The 18,693-nt window shown below is 41.3% G+C and overlaps 4 protein-coding genes across 9 annotated transcripts; 2 read left to right on the top strand and 2 right to left on the bottom strand.

Moving 5' to 3' along the window:
* Window positions 1-958: 958 nt before the first annotated feature.
* Window positions 959-18,555, bottom strand: LOC112841688 (hereditary hemochromatosis protein homolog). Its single transcript, XM_025911148.1, has 5 exons — window positions 18,508-18,555; window positions 18,308-18,390; window positions 17,239-17,291; window positions 10,202-10,946; window positions 959-1,972 (listed from the first exon to the last, which is right to left on the bottom strand). The coding sequence occupies exons 1-5, from the start codon at window positions 18,553-18,555 to the stop codon at window positions 1,687-1,689; spliced, it is 1,215 nt and encodes a 404-aa protein (XP_025766933.1). The 3' UTR covers window positions 959-1,686.
* Window positions 2,100-5,745, top strand: LOC100700400 (uncharacterized). The gene is made up of 7 exons (XM_019364770.2): window positions 2,100-2,598; window positions 2,790-3,466; window positions 3,964-4,009; window positions 4,364-4,455; window positions 4,537-4,647; window positions 4,767-5,040; window positions 5,300-5,745. The coding sequence occupies exons 1-7, from the start codon at window positions 2,548-2,550 to the stop codon at window positions 5,504-5,506; spliced, it is 1,458 nt and encodes a 485-aa protein (XP_019220315.1). The 5' UTR covers window positions 2,100-2,547; the 3' UTR covers window positions 5,507-5,745.
* On the bottom strand, window positions 5,743-9,856 carry LOC100690338 (uncharacterized). 5 transcript variants are annotated; one of them, XM_025911279.1, is made up of 15 exons: window positions 9,669-9,856; window positions 9,363-9,502; window positions 8,928-9,153; window positions 8,740-8,815; window positions 8,337-8,617; window positions 8,219-8,254; window positions 8,038-8,111; window positions 7,859-7,936; window positions 7,385-7,590; window positions 7,205-7,303; window positions 6,945-7,107; window positions 6,736-6,842; window positions 6,517-6,661; window positions 6,250-6,376; window positions 5,743-6,098 (listed from the first exon to the last, which is right to left on the bottom strand). In XM_025911279.1, exons 1-10 carry the CDS (start codon window positions 9,714-9,716, stop codon window positions 7,230-7,232), a joined length of 1,239 nt encoding a protein of 412 aa, XP_025767064.1. In that variant the 5' UTR covers window positions 9,717-9,856; the 3' UTR covers window positions 5,743-6,098; window positions 6,250-6,376; window positions 6,517-6,661; window positions 6,736-6,842; window positions 6,945-7,107; window positions 7,205-7,229. The 5 variants fall into 5 exon arrangements, with proteins under 5 accessions (XP_025767064.1, XP_025767065.1, XP_025767066.1 ...); XM_025911280.1 differs by having other exon boundaries at window positions 5,743-6,065; XM_025911281.1 differs by lacking the exon at window positions 6,517-6,661.
* On the top strand, window positions 12,134-17,230 carry LOC109204217 (zinc finger MYM-type protein 1-like). 2 transcript variants are annotated; one of them, XM_019364769.2, is made up of 3 exons: window positions 12,134-12,578; window positions 13,509-13,629; window positions 13,901-17,230. In XM_019364769.2, exons 2-3 carry the CDS (start codon window positions 13,517-13,519, stop codon window positions 16,326-16,328), a joined length of 2,541 nt encoding a protein of 846 aa, XP_019220314.1. In that variant the 5' UTR covers window positions 12,134-12,578; window positions 13,509-13,516; the 3' UTR covers window positions 16,329-17,230. The 2 variants fall into 2 exon arrangements, with proteins under 2 accessions (XP_019220314.1, XP_019220313.1); XM_019364768.2 differs by having other exon boundaries at window positions 12,134-13,629.
* Window positions 18,556-18,693: the final 138 nt, after the last annotated feature.

Below are 18,693 nucleotides of genomic sequence, written 5' to 3'. Positions count from 1 at the left end.
GCACATGCTGCGGTGCAGCTGAGGACTAACCCAGCTCCACCTGTACCAGCCTGATGTCTCTCTCACCATTACAGCCCACAGTTTGGGAGTCACTGCACGGATCACAGTGCAGGTGAATGATGTGTCCCTGGACTCTGTCGTGCTCTGGAACAACGTCAGGTGTATAAACCAGATGTACACCTCCCACAGGCTTCAGACCAGGTGTTTCAGCCTGGCTCAGATTCAGCAGATGAAGGTGGAGTTTACAGTAAAACATCATATTTGGAGGACATAGCTGCAAATGATTTTGTGCATACACAGGGTCACCATTGAGATACAAACCTCTGCAGCTGTGGCCAATCACCTGCTTTCTTTATGACCTTTGCCCTCTGAGCATTCCTCCTGGCTCTGATGTTTAAATTTGATGTTTTCTTGTCTTTGCGACTCCAGACATGCCGATCCATGTTTCCTTCGCGTCTCCTCAGACACAAACTGGACCTCTTTGTTCTTATTGTAACTGAAGACTGAAATTATGTGTAAATGATTTGTTTTCCTTTGCATGTGTCATGGTGTGTGCTGCAGCAGGCAGGGACCCAAACGCAGGACTCGTACACGGGATGCAAACTTAAAGCAGACACAGAGGAAAACACAGCAGGACAACGAGAGGATGGGGAACAGGAGGGAACACAGCTGGGACACATCAGACCTAACGAGACAGAGGGAAGCAAAACTAGATACACTGCACACAGGACAGGAACTATCAAAATAAAACAGGAAACACAGACTCAGGACACAGCTTACACAGTGAGTGGGGAGACATGAAACGTGGGGCATGGGAAATCACAGAGTAGACACGGCTGAGGTAAATACTAAGGGAGGAACAATCATTGAAGAAAGCCAAAACCATGAACAACAATAATCAAAGAACATAGTTACAAAGTCTGAAACACAACAACTTGTGACAGCATCCATCAACAGATAAATATGACATAAATAAAATCATGACTTTATTATAAATAACAGATGGACATTTCTGTTTCTGGGTTCATTTTGAAGCTTCTAGTATTTTGAAGCACTGTTATTAATTCATTTATTTCACACGCTGGGCCCATGCCCTCATTTTATGTTTGACAGCGTTTTAGTAGGTAAAAGCTTAGACATGAACTGAGCTGCGGTTTGGGGAAGGCCTCGAAGGGGCCTGGCAGACCCCCGTGTACTAAACAGAAGTGAAGAAGTTGGAGAATTGAAAAGGGAGGGTGGGGCTCGTAAACGAGAATGAACAGCTTGCAGAACTGGGGGGACATATAGAGATGAGAATCAGAAGGAGCGTGTTTGGAGGCGTGGTCACGCTCCTGAAATTCCGATACTTAATCTCCATTATTTGTTTCAGGAAGTGACCTTAATTGGTCACGAGTGCCTAATGCTAGTAAGACTATCAGTCTGCATCCACACATACTGCTAATTAGTAAAATCCAATCTAAACCGCAGAATTTCTCTCACTAAAACTGGAGCTCCGCCTCCACAGATGCTCTGTTAGTACAGAGTTCATGATGGAAATATGTTATATGCAAATATATTTTAGTACATGTGAAAATTTCATACATGTTACTATGTTCTGTTTGCAGCGAGAGCAAAGAGACAAACTGGAGCTCAGTTCCTTCTGTAGGTACACCCATAAAGGTGATTCTGATGTCACACAGAGTCACGTCATGAGGTCACGAGGTCGTCTGACTGCTCACTCTCTCCCACCTGCTCCTGTGTTTCTGTGGCCATGCCCTCTGACCTCTCCTTCCTCCTCCTTCTCCTCCTCCTCAGCACCAGCACCAGCAGCAGGACGGCAGCGAGCATCAGGACGACCAGAGGCGAGATGGAATGAACTCTGTGAGAGTACGATGACTCCGCCCTCCAGTTTATCCTCAGCCGGTTGTCCAGGCTCAGGTGAAACGCCTCACAGGTGTAGTTGTGTTTCCTCTGCAGCTCCTTTTCACCGACCATCAGTATGGCGTTATTTCAGTGCCACTATTCTGAGCGCACGTAAAAAAATATTGCAAGTGCAAGTGTTGCATTTTGAGGAGAAATTTATTTTGAGCGTACAAAAGCTGAATTTGAGTGAACAAAATTCATTGCTGCGTGCAAAAAATGTATTTCAGTGTTTGCGCTTATCCATATACACACACACAATAGCACCCCCTCTCGCTCAGTTTTTTCATTTGCGCTTGCTCGCAATGTGTTGCTTGCGCTCACAACATTCTCTGCTGCAAGCGCTCAACTCTCTGTACACCGTTATAAGTGTGCCACAAAACCAACCAATCACAGACTTGGTTTCAAAAATTCTGATTGGCTCTTACAGTCTCCAATCAGCTCGCTAGCTGCTGCATTCCGGAAACAGTCCGAAATGTAGCTAAATCCAGCTAAACTCAATTAAACCCCAATTTGCGGATAATATCTTTAATTATTTTATTTTAAAATATATTATTTGTTAAGACTATCGTTGGTGTAGTATAATGTAGTTGCATTATACAACCATGCCAACTGACTCTCCAAATTATATTTGAGTAGCTCTCTTTTATGTCGTCGAATACTGAACAGCAGCACGAAAACAACATGTCCCGGCCACATGTAAGTAATATAAAATCATTTTGTACATTATTATTCGCTTGATAACTGACGTTAGCTAATTTGCAAACTATGCAAACTTGAAAAATGATGTACCTCATGTAGTTCGTTTTATGGGTTGTTTATTTTTGTCTGAGATACGTCATTTCATTGTATTTTTCTAACTACTTGTCCATGTTTGCTGCTTTTAACAGGACATACTGAGACAGCAAATGATGCATAGACTCCTCTCTAAACTGGAAGCTGCTTTAAACCAACAACCACTAAATCTGGATTATTTGGAGTTCTTGACTCGTCATGAGCTTGTTCTGTTTGAATCTTTCTCTCAGCAAATAGGTGGTCTGTCAGAGATTACAGAGGCTCTACAAAATGTTCATCATCTGGTTCAGTGTGAAATTAACATCACCTCTGTGGGAATTATTGAACTGGAAACAGAAGTTGGTCTGGGACCTGGCCACCCCAAAATCGTACTAGAGAGAGAAAAACTGAAGAACTTGTTGGACACTCAGCTGCCAGTCAGCTGCATCGCTAAATGTCTTGGTGTTTCAAGAAGAACAATCTTCAGGAGGATGCAAGAATTTGACTTGTCTGTGAGAGGAACATACAGCACAATGAATGACCAAGAGCTGGACAACATCATATCGACTATCAAAAATCAGATGCCAAATGCTGGCTATCGAATGGTTCAAGGACATTTGGTTTCTATGGGTCTCCGTGTTCAGTGGTGGAGAATGATGGCCTCCATGCATCGAGTTGATGCTGTTGGGATCTTCACACGGATTACAGAACTAGGCTGTGTTGTGCGAAGAAGCTACTCGGTGCGAGGCCCTCTCTCCCTTGTCCACATAGACACAAATCACAAGCTAATAAGGTAAAATACCCACTTATATAGCTCTAATAAAAGTTGGGCAGAAAGATGCACGTTATACTTTAAATCTGTTTTAATCAACCTTATCTGATAGGTCTTTCAGTGTGTTTATAATATTTTAAAAAGCACTTCATATTGTAATATTAAGTAAAAGGATTACAGGATGTGTAACAAAAGCAGTAATATTGTTAATTGTAAATTTTCTTGAGCAATTATTTACACTTTGTATATCGATATTTTCCATGATAACAAGCCTATCAACACATAATATGGTAAGTGCTACTGAAAACTTAAAAAAAAATCATGACAAGGGAACTAAAATATTTAGTCTCATTGAACTTATCCACTTTCACATATAAAAATGTTGGTATTATTTTCAGCACACCTGACAAGTGTCCAGTTTAAATCAGTGGCAAGTTTGGTTACTGAAAAATGTATTTTCAATGTCTTACATGTTCTGCAAATCAAGCCTTAGTGAGATTGTTTTCCCTCTGAAACAGGTACAATGTTGTGATCTTTGGTGGAGTGGATGGCTACTCAAGGAAGGTAAAATTTAAACTGTTATGTAGAATATTTGGTAGTTTTGAAATGAGAGCTGTATTAGGTTATTTTTTTATGAACATCAATTATTCAGCAAGCCAACATAGTGGACGATTTGCAATTTAAAAAAAAAAATTATAATCAGTTCTTTACAAAAAAAGGTTCAACTAAAAGGCCATTTTTATTTTTTGATAAGTACTACCAATATTGATATATAGACTACTCAAGCTTTGAATTATGGTTTTGAACATAGAACCGTACAATGTTCCTTGAACACTTATTATGGAACTGCATTATTAACTGAAAAACTATACATGATCTGAAACCAGATCTTTAATTTTCCATTTGTTTTTACTGCAGGTCCTGTACTTGGATGCAGCAACTAACAACAGGGCAAAAACTGCATTCTCATTTTTCCTGAGATCAGCCCAGCTTCACGGCTTGCCATCAAGGTTTAATGCCCTGATCAAATTTATATGCTAGCAACAAGTTTCATTAAAGACAACTTCCTTAAAAATGTATTTTTATCATAGGGTTAGGGCAGATCAAGGAGTAGAAAACCTGGACATTGCACATTTCATGTTTGCCACAAGAGGAACAGGGAGAGCGAGTTTCATATCTGGAAAGAGTGTCCACAATCAGAGGTTAGTCTTTTGATGTTTTTTTTATATTATTATTGACTGCATGGGTAGATTGTTGTAGCAGTTCTGATATTGATTTAAAGCATATAATACCATAAATCCAAATTCAAATGTATTTACAGAGTAGAACGACTTTGGCGTGATGTCTGGATTGCAGTCACTAGCAAGTACCATGATGTTCTTCACTCACTTGAGGAGGATGGCCTGCTTGACATTTCAGATGTCATTCATCTCTTTGGTGTCCACTACATCTTTGTCCCTCGACTCCGAGCAGATCTTGTCACCTTTGTTGGAGGATGGAATAATCATCCCCTCAGGACAGAAGGTGGTCTCACTCCTGAACAGCTCTGGTGTATGGGACATCTACAAGAGCTGGACGACGGCGAGAGACTTGAGGTACCAGATCATAGTTTTTTGCTCTTCTGAAACTAACATATTAAACACTTGTGGCACATCTGCGAGATGCTTCTGGTGATTTTATACATTCTTGCCTATCAATTACCACTAATGTAAATCACAGTAAGAAGAACATGAAAACAAAGGCATTCTTTTTAAATTGTTGTATTTATTGGAAAAAACGCTTACACAAATAACATTACTCCCAAAAGTACCTATTCTGGAATAATGACTATTATATATGTTTGTGGATTTGAAGGAGCTTCAGGATCCAGGTATTGACTGGGAGAGTGCTGTACTGCAAGAAGAATCTAACAGCACAGTTGTGGTTCCTGAAATTGAATGCCCACTGGATGAGGAAACCCTGGAGGGACTTCAGAGAACAATTAATCCCTTGGAACATTCAGAATCTTACGGTCGTGACCTGTATATACAATTCTTGCTACTGGTGTCAAACCAACAGTGACACTTAAGATGGACGTGAAAGTCAACGCTCTTTTGTTCTCAAATACTGGATTTCTTTGTTGAAAGATTACAGATTACAATTCAGATTACAAGTAGACAATCAAACAAAGCACTTGCTTATTATCTATCAACGTAGGACCCTACACAAAGTTTTGAAGTCTTATCATTTTCATGAAACAGCTACGAACATCTTAACAGCTAATGTTTAGAAACATTTTTACTCATTTAGTTTCCAAATTACAAGACAACAATGTGTTAAACTCTGTGGAATCCACCACCATATCTAACTGCTGCACTCATTATGGTTTTAAACATTGTGTAAGTGTCCAGATGCTGCACTGGAAAAGTCACAGTACAAGTGCATGCACTCACAACTGGGTAACAAATTGAGTGATCTCCCAGCCGCTCCTTACATTCGTGGTCAAACTTGCATGTTATTTTGAAATGTCTCTTTTCATCAGGAAGGATGGGAACATGGGACTGGCTGGTCATCCACTGGAGCACATGCTGGACAGCAAGAGACTCTGATTTTTCACCACCTGCACCGCCTGTGTTTCCATCTGTGATGTTTGAAAATGTTTCTGAAGTCTTTTCTAAATAAAAAGCAATCTGGATTACAATGTTTTAAATTAACAACTAAGAATACTTCCTAGTGCCCTGCATGTTAAAGCAAAAATATTTAACAGATGCATACGGTATATATACACAATACTATAGGTATATACAGCTAATACTATATAGTACCTGATGCTTCAATCTCCTGCAAGAAATCTTGCAAAAAATTTATGATCTTCCTCTCAGTTCTCTCCCTAGATGTCCCCTTTTCACTGAAATGTGGTTGGCAGCTCATCATAATGAAATCAGCGTCTGGCTGTAAATAAGGAAATTATATTATAGATTATATTATAGATATATTGTTCATTCAAAACTAATAAATAAATACAGGATAACTACAGTACAGATAAGTGGACTGTCTTCGGATCAGACTGAAGCTGCTATGTTAATACTTACTTTGAGGATTTTCCCAGGCACAAACAAACTGTGGCAAGCTTCAGGATTTACAGCCATCAGGTTCACAAGACCATACAGTTCCATGCCCTTTCTGAGCTGCTGTAGCATTGGAATCAGTCTTGTTGTAGAGTGTAAGACAATGGCACTTAAAGAAAACAAAACAAAATGAAAAACTAGTTGGGGATGGGTTAATGATCTCTCTGACTTTTTCTCGCTTACCGTATCATGCTTTCCTTACTATCCATCTTTATCTGGTTTGTGTATCCACAGGTGACAATTTCATCAGCCCACAACATCAGAGACTGTATGTCTGCTGCATCTTCAACCTGGAAATGTATAATGTGAAAGAGGAAATACAGAAGGTTAAAAGTGTTTAAAAACACCATACTCATAATATATCATGTGCCAGAGCTAAACCAGGTGCTCACTTTGCTGATGAGCAGGGAAGATTCCACATCTGCAACATCCTCCTTAGACAGACAGCTGAAATCAACCTCTCCTGAGCAGAGGAAATTGTAGCACCATTCTTTGAAAAAGGCAGGAGATGGGCCTCCTTGGGCGAGGCTGACTGCAATTATTTCACCAACAGTTCTGTGTAGACAAATGATTATAATTCATTTTCAGGTAACATTTACAAAAATATCGGATGCGTATTAAATGTAATACACAAAGCTCGTATGTAACCAACCTGAAGTTTTCATTATCAAGATCGGTCAGAGAATACTTGGGGTTTTGCCCTTGTTCTCAGGTCCTTCAAAGAATCTGCTTTCAATACCTGAAATCATGTCTTTCATACAAAAAATATCCGCATTTTTAAGTTATCCATTATTTTTTGACACTAGGACAAAACAGGTAATAGGCAACTCACCACTCAAAAACTCTTTCCTAAGTGCTCCTGTATCCACGCCTGCCTCTCCAATGAAAACCACCCTAAGAACACTGGTGGGAGATGCAGATTTTTTTCTCTGCCACTGGAGAATGCCTCTGTCTGGAAGGTCTTCTCTGTCCACACACAACTTAAATTCTGTTGTGGTGTCGACTTGTTGTTCAAGGCAACGCAATACATCTTCCACGCTTAACAAAAACAGGGTAGAAAACATCCTAAGTTCTCAAAGAAAAATAATCATCTTTAGATTAAAAGAGGCTACCACATTAAACTTGATTAGAACTTATCGCAGCATGTTCTGTGCAACAATCTTTAACCATAATTTAAAGTAGTGTGATCATAAAATGTTTTATATGAAATTAAAACCCAGCTATTGTTTAAAAGATCTTACACATAATTTTAACAAATGGTTCTGCATAATAGTGTGTATATGAACTATAATAGAGCAAAGATTACCTGTCTGTTGTGCATACTGAAGTTTGAGTTGGTGTGCATGTAGTTTGGTCATTTTCTTCAGGCACCATGCATTGAAAGCTGTTGACGAAACAAAGTAAAAAAAAAAAAAAAAAAATACATATGCTTGCGTGGACTGTTACTGATTAACATTTTTTCATAAACGGCTGAAAAAAGATTACCTATCCCCACACAGACTTGCGTGGACTGTGATCTCATCTTCAGGAAAGTCCTTAGTGCATATTGGACAAATAACCTACAATTTCAAAAAGGGGGTACATGTTATGCATAGTGGGAAAAAGATCATTACCGATACAAAATTTATTGTAGTTACTATGGTTTTTAGTAATTTGCTAGGTTTACCTTGCATTTGCTTTTCACAATGCATAACTCAGATTCCTGCAGAATTAAAAAACAGTAATTGTGATACTATATTATTTAATTAAAATTGCTCATTTTGACTTCATCAAAATTGTCTCACCTCATCATCAGTCTCATCAGGAGAGAATTTTCCTTTGCACGTATTGATGTGTACTGCAAGCATCTGCAGAGGCATAACTTCATTACACTGGTAACATAACTTCTTTGGCATCTTTGAAAAGTGCTGTGAGTCGGGAGGTAGAGGAGATGTGTCTAATGTTTCCTGAAGAGGTACAATGTAAAAAGTGGATTTGCCACCTCCTGACACAGCTTTCAGTGTTTTGACAGAATATCCTTCTGTTTCAGGTGGAATTACAGTGAGCTTTCGTCGACCACTCCCACCTTTATTGACAGAAAGATAGCACAAACAATCAAGCAGCAAAAGTATCAACTACATAATTCTAATGCAGTATGAGCACGCAAGAATGCCCAAAACACACATAAAAACTGAATTAACAACAAACCTGTTGCCTTATGCAAGAGCCATCCTCCACAAAGATATTCCATTTTTGGAAAGGTTTCTTCCAGAAGTCTTGAAATCTTAGTTAAAAACACAGTTAAGCAGAATGAAACACTAAATGGACTGTGGCATATGATTCAGGCTAAATGCGTCTGCCAATGACTTATTTTAATACTGACTATACAACCTTACCTCTGCATGGTCACCATCTTCTGGAAGAGACACGGTTTGTCTCCCCATGCCAGCTTGTAGGAGTTCAAGCTCCTCAGCTGGCAAAGGAGTGTAGGATGTGTTTTTTGACAGCAAATAAAAACTGAGGCCTGTGGTCTTACTGCCTGCCTTGACAAGCTGTTTAGTAGATGTTAAACATCTCTTTTTACCACGGCTCAAGTTTGATTTGAAATGTCCTGGAAATGATCTGTGGGATGAAAATGCATGAGTTTAAAAAAATGCAGTGTTGCATAACATAAGGGTTATTGTTTAATAAAGTTATTAAATATGACACCAGTCCTTAATAGCACATTTTAATTTAGAAATCAATGTTGATAAATCGATAAACCAAATAACTGTAACAGAAAAGATTGCAAAACGTTTAGAAAAAAAAACACACACAAAAAAAGCTAACACCTTGTCATCTCTTGCTGGATAGTCAGAGTTCTAGGCTCCGGCTGCCCACTCTCTGTTGGCCTCCTTGAAGGATTTGTGGATATGTTGTTAAGCAGCAAAGACACCAGATTTCTTACTGCTGACTCAACTGCACCATTACCCTAAAAAGCATGATTGGGATACACTGCCTCAGTAAGACAACTACGCTGGTAATTACCCATTAGGCTAGCTTAAACTCTACAGCTGCATCTGTAACTACAATTTCACGGCATATTAAACAGAAAGGACAGCAAATTACTAAATTCACACAAAAAAAATTAAACTCACCTGATACTGTGGTGTAGTATTATTGGAGCCATTATTTGATTCTGCCATCTCTTCTTTGGCTGCAGAGTAAATCAAAACTCCCTCTATCTGCAAGAAGCGAGGCTGAGTGGACAGTGTTTCCGGTGTCCGGAATGCAGCAGCTAGCGAGCTGATTGGAGACCGTAAGAGCCAATCAGAATTTTTGAAACCAAGTCTGTGATTGGTTGGTTTTGTGGCACACTTATAACGGTGTAGAGAGAGTTGAGCGCTCGCAGCAGAGAATGTTGTGAGCGCAAGCAACACATTGCGAGCAAGCGCAAATGAAAAAACTGAGCGAGAGGGGGTGCTATTGTGTGTGTGTATATGGATAAGCGCAAACACTGAAATACATTTTTTGCACGCAGCAATGAATTTTGTTCACTCAAATTCAGCTTTTGTACGCTCAAAATAAATTTCTCTTCAAAATGCAACACTTGCACTTGCAATCTTTTTTTACGTGCGCTCAATATTTTTTTACGTGCGCTCAGAATAGTGGCACTGAAATAACGCCATACATCAGCGTCTTCCTCACTTGGTAGAGGCCGTTCCCATTGGGCAGCACCGAGCCGACGCGCACCTCGCCTTCGTCCACGGGCTGGCCGTCCCGCAGCAGGCTCAGGTTAATGTGGCGAGGGTAGAAGTCAGTGGCCAGGCAGGTGACCTGAGCCCCGCCCACCACTTGCCTGGTGATAAAGCGGAGTCGAGGCTTCACCCTTCGCATCACAAGGTGCTTCTCACGCTCCAGGAAGTGTTGGAGCGTCCGCACGCAGAACGGTAGATAGATGTTTGAATACAGCATCTGGAAGGATGTTTTCTTTAGGGCGTCCCACTGGATCTCCCAGCCCTCCCTGACAGCATACGTGAAGTGCGTCATGTTGTAGAGCAGGCTGTCGGCGTCCTGCCCGTTGGAGCCGTCTCTGAACATGATGAGCGCCGGCTGGCCGTCCTCCAGCACCTCGCAGCCCGTCACCCTCTGCTGGACATGAACGCCATCGATGGTCAGGTTAAAGCGATGCTTCACCAGATTCAGCCTCTTCCTCATGCTGGAGTAAATGTCTCGTAGCACATTCACGGGCTCCTGGCCCAGGTTGAGTTCCGCTTTGTGGTCAGATGCCGTGCTTGTCCTCATCACCTGGTTGACCTTAGAGTCATAGTATCCCACCTGGATGTCATCCAACATCAGAACAACAGTGAACTCTGGGAAGTGGGCGGAGCCTGGGATGTAGGAGGCGAGCGCCCAGAGGGAGTGTCGTCCTGTACCTGATGGAACAAATTTACATCAGTGTTACTTAAAATAATGTAAAAAGTCCACTTCAGGCTAATGTTCCCCATGCTCCCAACCTCTGGGCTGTACCCTTCCCTCTACTGGCTCCTGCTGAACCCGATTATCATGCCATTGGCTGAGGTCAGAGTTCTGCACCAATGGATGCTCTCCGTGGCCTGTGTAAGCACAGTGGTTGTTGTGTTGGTGTGTTAGCCTTGTTTGAGACGTTTCATCCAAGAAGCTTGTTCAGTTCTAAAACCAACTAGTAAAAAGTTCCAGGTATGTCATCATGTGCCTCATCACATGAACCATGTAAAAAAAAAAAAAAAAAAAAAAAAAAAGGATGTAGGTCATTATCAGCAGAGGTTTTGGGTGAAACCATTGTTTCACTCAATATCACAGGTGTCCAACTCCAGGCCTCGAGGGCCGGTGTCCTGCAGGTTTAGATGTGTCCTTGATCCAACACAGCTGATTTAAATGGCTAAATGACCTCCTCAACGTGTCCAGAAGCCTGGTAATGAACTAATCATGTGATTCAGGTGTGTTGAACCAGGGTGAGATCTAAAACCTGCAGGACACTGGCTCTCAAGGCCTGGAGTTCAACACCCCTGCTCTATACGACGCAAGGTATGAGTGCAGGTTGAGGCGCCTAGGAAACTGAAACATGGCAGACGAAACAGAAAACAGGTGGCAGGCGGTTGGTGTCGTTAGCCAACCCCTCTGTTCAAAGATGGTTATCAGAGTTTTGGGCTCTGGTACTTCAGTCTAAAATGGTAGGAAAAGCACAAGAAGTGTGTTCAGCTTTGTCATTAGTCGATAGCTTTCAGTGTGATGTTGTCAAGTCTGCTGTCCTTGCTTCTTATAAACTGGTGTCAGAAGCATCTTGACAGCAAAATTATTTTGAGCAAGGAAAATTCATTTCTGCGTGCAGGAAATGTGTTTCAGTGTTTGCCATCATTCAATTTCAATTTTATTTATACAGCACCAAATCACAACAGCAGTCACCTCAAGGCGCTTTATATTGCACAGTAGATCGTACAATAATACATACAGAGAAAAACCCAACAATCATATGACCCCCTATGAGCAAACACTTTGGCGACAGTGGGAAGGAAAAACTCCCTTTTAACAGGAAGAAACCTCCGGCAGAACCAGGCTCAGGGAGGGGCGGGGCCTGCTGTCATTGGTTGGGGTGAGAGATTCATATACACACACAATAACAGCCCCCCTCGCTCAGCTCTGTGTGCTGACAGACATGTGCAGACCTGTCCCACAGGCACTGGCGTGCACAGATAGAGACGAGGTGGTGCTGAAGCACTTGCCCTTTTGCCCTCAGTCCAAAAAAGTGCCCTTTTGAAAGACGTGATTTTTTTTTTTTTTTTAAAGCTGCGCGATTTAAAAAGGTGTGAAAATAATGGCTTGATTTGTGCCCCTTCTTCAAAGACACCCGAACCCTGTCGCTTTTTCACTGTCACCGTATCACGTGAACACGCTTGCAGTTCATTTGTTGTGAAGCGTGTAGCAGCGGCATGACATAGGACTACTTGGAGTAGGCATAGTAGGCTAACTATAGCGACTGGGAGCCACGGCGGACAACACGGCAGCTCTTTCCCTTCCCAACCAGTCAGGTAACCCATGAATCGAGTGAAATTATTCTGTTTGCCCTCTAAGACCAACCTGCAATTGTTTTGTTGTGAAGTAGCCTGTCAGAAACTGCACATGACAAACTTTGCCAGCTTGCCCCCTCCATCCATCCATATGGATAAACAAAAAAACGACACATTTAAAATGTAACCTAAACCATTTAGGCAACCCCACTCTCCATCAATTCCGACCTTTTTGCATACACTATTGAAAATATCACGTTATGCTATAGGCTACATGCCGTTAGGCAGAGGGCTCTTTTGAGCCCATTTTTCGTTACAAATTTTAGGATGATCTCACGGAAATCTGTGAATAAATACAAAGTTTTCAAACTGAAGTCAGTGACGGGAAGACATCACACTTTTTAGAGATGGAACTGCAGAAAAACCTAAAACCTTGACATGATTATGAATAATAGAATTATGGACGTTTCTCCGTTTTTGTGTATTAGCCTTTCCATAACTAACGTCAACTACTGTCCTACTTTGGTAAGATTGAAATTAATGTCTTTGACTGTCTTTAGTAGGTGTCTCCTGTGAGAAAGTTAGAACACCGTCCAACTGTCTAAAGATGCAGTCTTTAGCCTAACTGGTTGTTACTGACTCAGCGATGCTCGCAGACATTTACGCACTGTGTTGTGACCTGATTGTGACAGAACAGTGACGTTGTTATTGGTAGTTTGAAGGGTACGGTGTTGGGGGTGGTGCATGTTAAAAGTTTTGAGAAGCACTGGTTAGACATGTTAATTTTTTTTGGTGTAACATATTGGCAACATTAACACATTAATTTGCTAAAGGAAAAATAGGCAGTTCCCAATTGCCTGTGAAAACGACCATTCTGCCCTGTTCTTGTAATGACCACAGTCAGTCTTATTCATTCTCATACATTTTGGTCTATTTATTTACTAATTTCAGCAAGCATAATGCCTAGGAAAGAGAGGCTGAGAAAGGAGAAAGAAAGGGATCTACAACAGGCAGCCCAGGGAAGCAGTTCTCTGCTCTCCTGGATGAAAGCAAAGGAAAATGAAGATGAAAGGTCAGAGTCAAGGGCAGAGTCAGGTTCTATTTTAATGTTTTAATGTAACCTGCTCCTTGCAGTTAATTCTATTGAAAAATCTTAAAAGCTGTTCACACTTAGTTTTTAATGAACTTAATCAGCAGGCATTGAGCTAACTATTATTTTGTACCTACGAAAGTTATTTCTATGTTACAAGACTTGCAGTATGGGTTATTATTAAAACTATCTGTTTAAGCTTATTATTATGATAAATAATAATACTATTATTATTATTATTGTTCCATTGTAGTCAGTCACAGCAGGGAAGCAGCTCTATGCCATCTACCAGCATAGCAGAAGAGGGAGATATAGAAACAGATGAAGCTGCGACCAATGCAGCAACAGGTTCAGTTAGGCCTACAGACACTGATGTAGTGCTCTCTGAAGACCACAATGAGGAAGAACAGATCGATCACATAATGTCAAAGTTAGCAGCTTTACAATACCCAACAGATCCAACACACATCCATACATTTAAAATAAAGCGCAATGACAGATACGTTTCAATGTGCTGCAATGTGGGCCCATGTCAGCCTGATATACCTTACCCAAAAACTGAGGGTAGATCATTCCAGAAACAGTGGTTTTCTGCTAATGTGTGGCTGGAATACTCACCCACTGCTAATTCAATGCATTGTTTTAGTTGTCGGCTTTTCCTCTCGGATGAAAAATATAAAAGCAGAACAGCCTGGACAACTGATGGCATCAGAAAGTGGAGTACTGCTCTTGAAAAAATCAAACAACACTCCAGCGCAGAGATGCACATGACAAGCATGGTTAGATGGATCAATTTCCAGAAAAAGGCCCTTCAGTCTGCATTTGATGTTTCAGACGTAAAAGGGGTGGAAGTTAGAGAGCGAGAGAGGCAGACAAACAAAGAAATCCTGACAAGATTAATTGACCTAACAGTGTATCTTGCACGTCAGGGACAAGCATTCCGAGGTCATGATGAGAGTGAGTCCAGTGATAACCGTGGCAATTTTCGTGAATTAGTCAATGTATTTTCCCGCTACAATAGTGTGCTGAAAATGCATTTGGAAAAAATTGCCACAGTTAAAGCCACCAAGACAAGGCCCCAGGTGTCATTGCTTTCCAACAGAAGTCAAAATGACATCATTGCAGCACTAGGAACTTACATCAGGAAGGAGATACAACGTGAAATAAAAGAGGCTGAAATGTATTCCATTCTACTTGATGAAACCTCTGATGTTTCACACAAAGAGCAAGTGTCATTTGTTGTGCGATATTTTCATCATATGCAAATAAAGGAGAGATTCATCGAAGTGTGCAATGTTGATACAACTACAGGCCAGGAGCTGGAGAATACAGTGTTCTTGCTTCTGCAAAAGAATGGCCTAGAGATGAAGAACATGTATGGTCAAGGCTATGATGGAGCAGCCAACATGAGTGGCATGTATAAAGGTCTCCAAGCTAGAATCCGTGCACACAATGAGAAGGCCCTCTATGTGCACTGCAAAGCCCATTGCCTCAATTTGGTACTAGTGGAGGCATCAAAGTCCAGCAAGCATTTTGTGACATTTTTCAACTTGGTGGAGAAATTGTATGCCTTTTGCTCAGGCTCCCCAAAGCGTCATGCTGCCTTGGTCAAATTTCAGGAGTCTCTCTTTCCTGGACAACGTGTTATGGAGCTCCAGCAGCTGTCAGATACTCGATGGGCTTGCAGGGAAAAAGCACTGAAGGCACTTCAGAGAAATTTGAAAGCCATTTTGATGCTCCTTGATGACATCAGTGACAGTGACCCACCTAACCTGGCCCAAGGTGATGCTCAGATGTACAGAAATGCCATTAATTTTATGTTCATTCTCTGCATGGAAATCACCACACCAGTATTCGAAGTCACTGCTTTGGCATCAGATTCTCTGCAGGAAGAAGGGTTGGACCATTCCACTGCCTACAAGGTAATTGATGGTGTGCTTCACACATTGCAAACCATGAGGTCTGAGGAGAAATTTGGAGAGATATTTAGATGTGCATCAGAGAAGGCAGAGAGTTTCAACATTCCAGTACCTACCGTGGTGCCTGGTCAGGAGAGAAAGCGGAAAGTTCCAGTGCGTTTCCAACACAGCACCACAGTGTCTCAAGTAGGTGCTCAGTTTGAGTCAGTGGAGGCATATTTCAGGAGTGGTGTATATTTCACCTTTCTGGACATCATGACTGGGGAACTGAACAGGAGGTTCAAAGGGGACAATACTGGAAGCCCAACGGCCAGAATCATTCAGTCCTTCCAGCCCTTAACTGTGCATGCTAACTGGGTAGGCCCACCAAACCCAGAAGCCATTGAAGCTGTCCACATCCTCTGTGAATTCTATGGAGAAGATGAGGACCAGCTCAAAACAGAATTAAAGGTCTTCCACTCCAGCTTTAGTTCAAAAGACCTCAGAGAAATATTTCTGATACTGAGGGAAAACAATGGCCAGCTGATCTTTCCTGCCTTTGTCAAAATGATTCAGATCTACGCAACACTACCAGTGACAACTGCGACAGTTGAAAGATCCTTTTCAAAGCTAAAAATAATCAAAAATAAACTAAGAAGTTTGTGTGGAGAAGAAAGGTTGTCTGATCTCCTCTTGTTGGCCATTGAGAAAGATGTGGAGATCAATTACAACGAGGTCATCAACATCTACAAAGACATGGCACCAAGAAGGATGCTTCTTTAGAGCAGTACACTCCATTTAATGGACACTTGAGAATATGTATGTATATAGTTTAGAGTTGGATACAGATTTTATCTTTTTGTGGTGTGATTTTTGATTTTTAGAGAATGTTTTGAAATAAAAGTCAAATTGCATTTAACCTGTGCGATTTTTTTATTATAAAAAGAAAAGGTTTTCCACATATGCAAAAAGTGCCCTTTTTTCCCCCTGGAGCACTTGCCCCCCAAAATGTCAGTGCACGCCACTGCCCACAGGGCTGGGACCATTTGACCTCAGAACTGAAGAAGCTTCTCGGATGAAACGTCTTCAAGTCCAGACGCTTTTCTTTCCGAGCTCCTTAGACTACTCAGGGATTAATAAAGTATTCTAATTCTGATTTGGTGTTATATAAATAAAATTGATCTGAACTGAATTGAAAATGTAATATTTTTGATCAATTATTAAATGATTTAACACTAATGATTAATAATTAACATTTAATAGTTTTAATCTTTGGTGCAGTTGAGGATGGTCTATTGTTATTTCTTTGTAGATTTTTATGCTTAAATGGTTTCTTTGGTTTGTTTGCTGATGGCCCGGGAGCAGACAGAGTGGCTATGGGGATGGGAGAGGTTTTCAGGGATGACAGGAGGAGAGAAGCTCCAGAGATGGTGTTTAGGGCCTGCTCATGTGTGGTCAATGCAGGCCAACATGTGGCGCCATTTGAGTCGATCTGGTCACAAAGGACACCAGTGACCTGTCGCCATTTTAACCAGGCTGCATTATTCGTGCTCGGACATCAGAGGTGATATTTCCGTTGTAGCTGATGGCTGAGCCCAGGTAGTGGAACTTCTTCAACTCTGTTATGATGGTGCCATCAGTTTGGGCGGGTCTCCTTCCAGGTATTCGGTCTTTTTCGTATTGAGGCACATACCATATTCGTCGAGCCGGGTCTTCCAGAGTTGAGTTGTTGTTTGGGTCTCTTCCCTGACCATATGAAGACAATCTTACCAAACAAAACGAGGCACACTGATGGCTAAATTTCACATAATTTCATGACGTGGTAAATGATGAATACCAGGGGAAGGAGAAGTGTGAAATCTGTCACGGTCCTGAGTCTGTGGACTTTTTCTGTTTGTATTAGTTATCTTTGATTTTTTTGCTCGTCTCTTGGTTTTGATTTCTGTCTCTAGTATTCCTAGCTCCTCAGTTCCTTTGCATTTTTTGTGTTCTAGTTCTTATGTTGTGGTTCTGTGCTCCTTCTGTTTAGTGTACAGTCATCTCTGCCGGTGTGGTCCCTTTGTTCTCTGTCAGCTGTATCCCCTCGTCAAGTCCATCTGTTATGTTTCCTGTTTTACTTTGAAAGTCTGTGTCCTATGTCAATGTATTGAGTTTTGCTTCCCCTGGTCTTGTCATGTCAGATTACGCCCAGCTGTGCTCTCCCCCTGTGTCTCATTCCCCTCTTTATCCCTCAGTGTAGCCCTGTGTTTCTCCCTCATGCTGTGTGTTTCCCTGTGTGCCTCCTCGTATGCTTAGTTTTCCTGATTCCCAGTTTAGGTTTTGTATGTTTTTTTGCAATAAAGCTGCTTTTGACTTTCACTTTCGCCTCTGTTGAATCTGCACTTTGGGTCAATTCCTGCCTGCCACACAGCCCTAACACAACGAAATCCTTTTAAAACTGAACTAAATGCTGTCAAAGTTTTTTTTTTTTTTTTTTCTTCCTTTTCTAAAATCAAGTTTGAATCCAGTTTTTACACGATGCCGAGTGACATTTTAAATGTACAGAGAGACTAAAAAGTTTGAAGCTGTAAAATCAGTCTGACATCACAGGTCCATCGGTGAAATCGCTGACCACGTTTTTATCTTTTACCTTTGATTTAAAAATGTGACGTTTGAGTCTCTGAATGATCTAATTAATCAGGGCATTGAATTGAACAGATAACCAATCAGACACTGACAGATACAGGTACAGTCAGACAGGTGAGCACAGCAGCTTTCACTACCTGAGCTCATGGTGTGGTGGAGCAGCAGAGACATCAACATCAGCTGCAGGACAAACATGTCGATGATGCTGATCAGTCCTGATCTATTCCGGTTGGTCCTGATCCGTATTCGATCCGTCTGTGTCTCAGAGAGTCTTCACTTTCATTTTCTGAGCTCTGAGTTCCGGGGCAGTTTAGGCCAATCAGCATCCTTCTTTCACTGTCTCTGGGCAGATTTGAGGATTGTGACCATTGACTGTAGAAAACATGGACGACGCGACCCCGCCTCCTCCCATTGTGCAAAAATGAAGCCAAAAAAAAAAAAAAAAAAAAGGGGGCCAAGATGGCGGAATAACCGGTTGTACAATCTGCGGGTCTGATTAAGAAACGTGATTTTGATGTCCTGA

Source organism: Oreochromis niloticus, linkage group LG11, assembly GCF_001858045.2.
Source record: "Oreochromis niloticus isolate F11D_XX linkage group LG11, O_niloticus_UMD_NMBU, whole genome shotgun sequence".
In the NCBI taxonomy this organism is placed as follows: domain Eukaryota; kingdom Metazoa; phylum Chordata; class Actinopteri; order Cichliformes; family Cichlidae; genus Oreochromis; species Oreochromis niloticus.
This window is presented reverse-complemented; position numbering and strand designations above follow the sequence as displayed.

Bases quoted from the DNA above. Each gene is read 5' to 3' on its own strand.
- LOC109204217 (XM_019364768.2), top strand. From the start codon at position 13,448: ATGACCACAGTCAGTCTTATTCATTCTCATACATTTTGGTCTATTTAT. The intron at 13,630-13,900 runs GTCAGAGTCAAG...GTTCCATTGTAG, and splicing joins AAGGAAAATGAAGATGAAAG to TCAGTCACAGCAGGGAAGCA.
- LOC112841688 (XM_025911148.1), bottom strand. From the start codon at position 18,555: ATGTTTTCTACAGTCAATGGTCACAATCCTCAAATCTGCCCAGAGACA. The intron at 18,391-18,507 runs GTGAAAGAAGGA...CAACCGGAATAG, and splicing joins CTCAAATCTGCCCAGAGACA to ATCAGGACTGATCAGCATCA. The intron at 17,292-18,307 runs GTAGTGAAAGCT...TCATATGGTCAG, and splicing joins CCACCACACCATGAGCTCAG to GGAAGAGACCCAAACAACAA.
- LOC100690338 (XM_025911279.1), bottom strand. From the start codon at position 9,716: ATGGCAGAATCAAATAATGGCTCCAATAATACTACACCACAGTATCAG. The intron at 9,503-9,668 runs GTGAGTTTAATT...CATGCTTTTTAG, and splicing joins ATACTACACCACAGTATCAG to GGTAATGGTGCAGTTGAGTC. The intron at 7,937-8,037 runs GTAATCTTTTTT...TTTCGTCAACAG, and splicing joins GCAAGTCTGTGTGGGGATAG to CTTTCAATGCATGGTGCCTG.
- LOC100700400 (XM_019364770.2), top strand. From the start codon at position 2,548: ATGTCGTCGAATACTGAACAGCAGCACGAAAACAACATGTCCCGGCCA. The intron at 4,456-4,536 runs GTTTAATGCCCT...TTTTTATCATAG, and splicing joins CTTCACGGCTTGCCATCAAG to GGTTAGGGCAGATCAAGGAG. The intron at 4,648-4,766 runs GTTAGTCTTTTG...ATGTATTTACAG, and splicing joins AAGAGTGTCCACAATCAGAG to AGTAGAACGACTTTGGCGTG.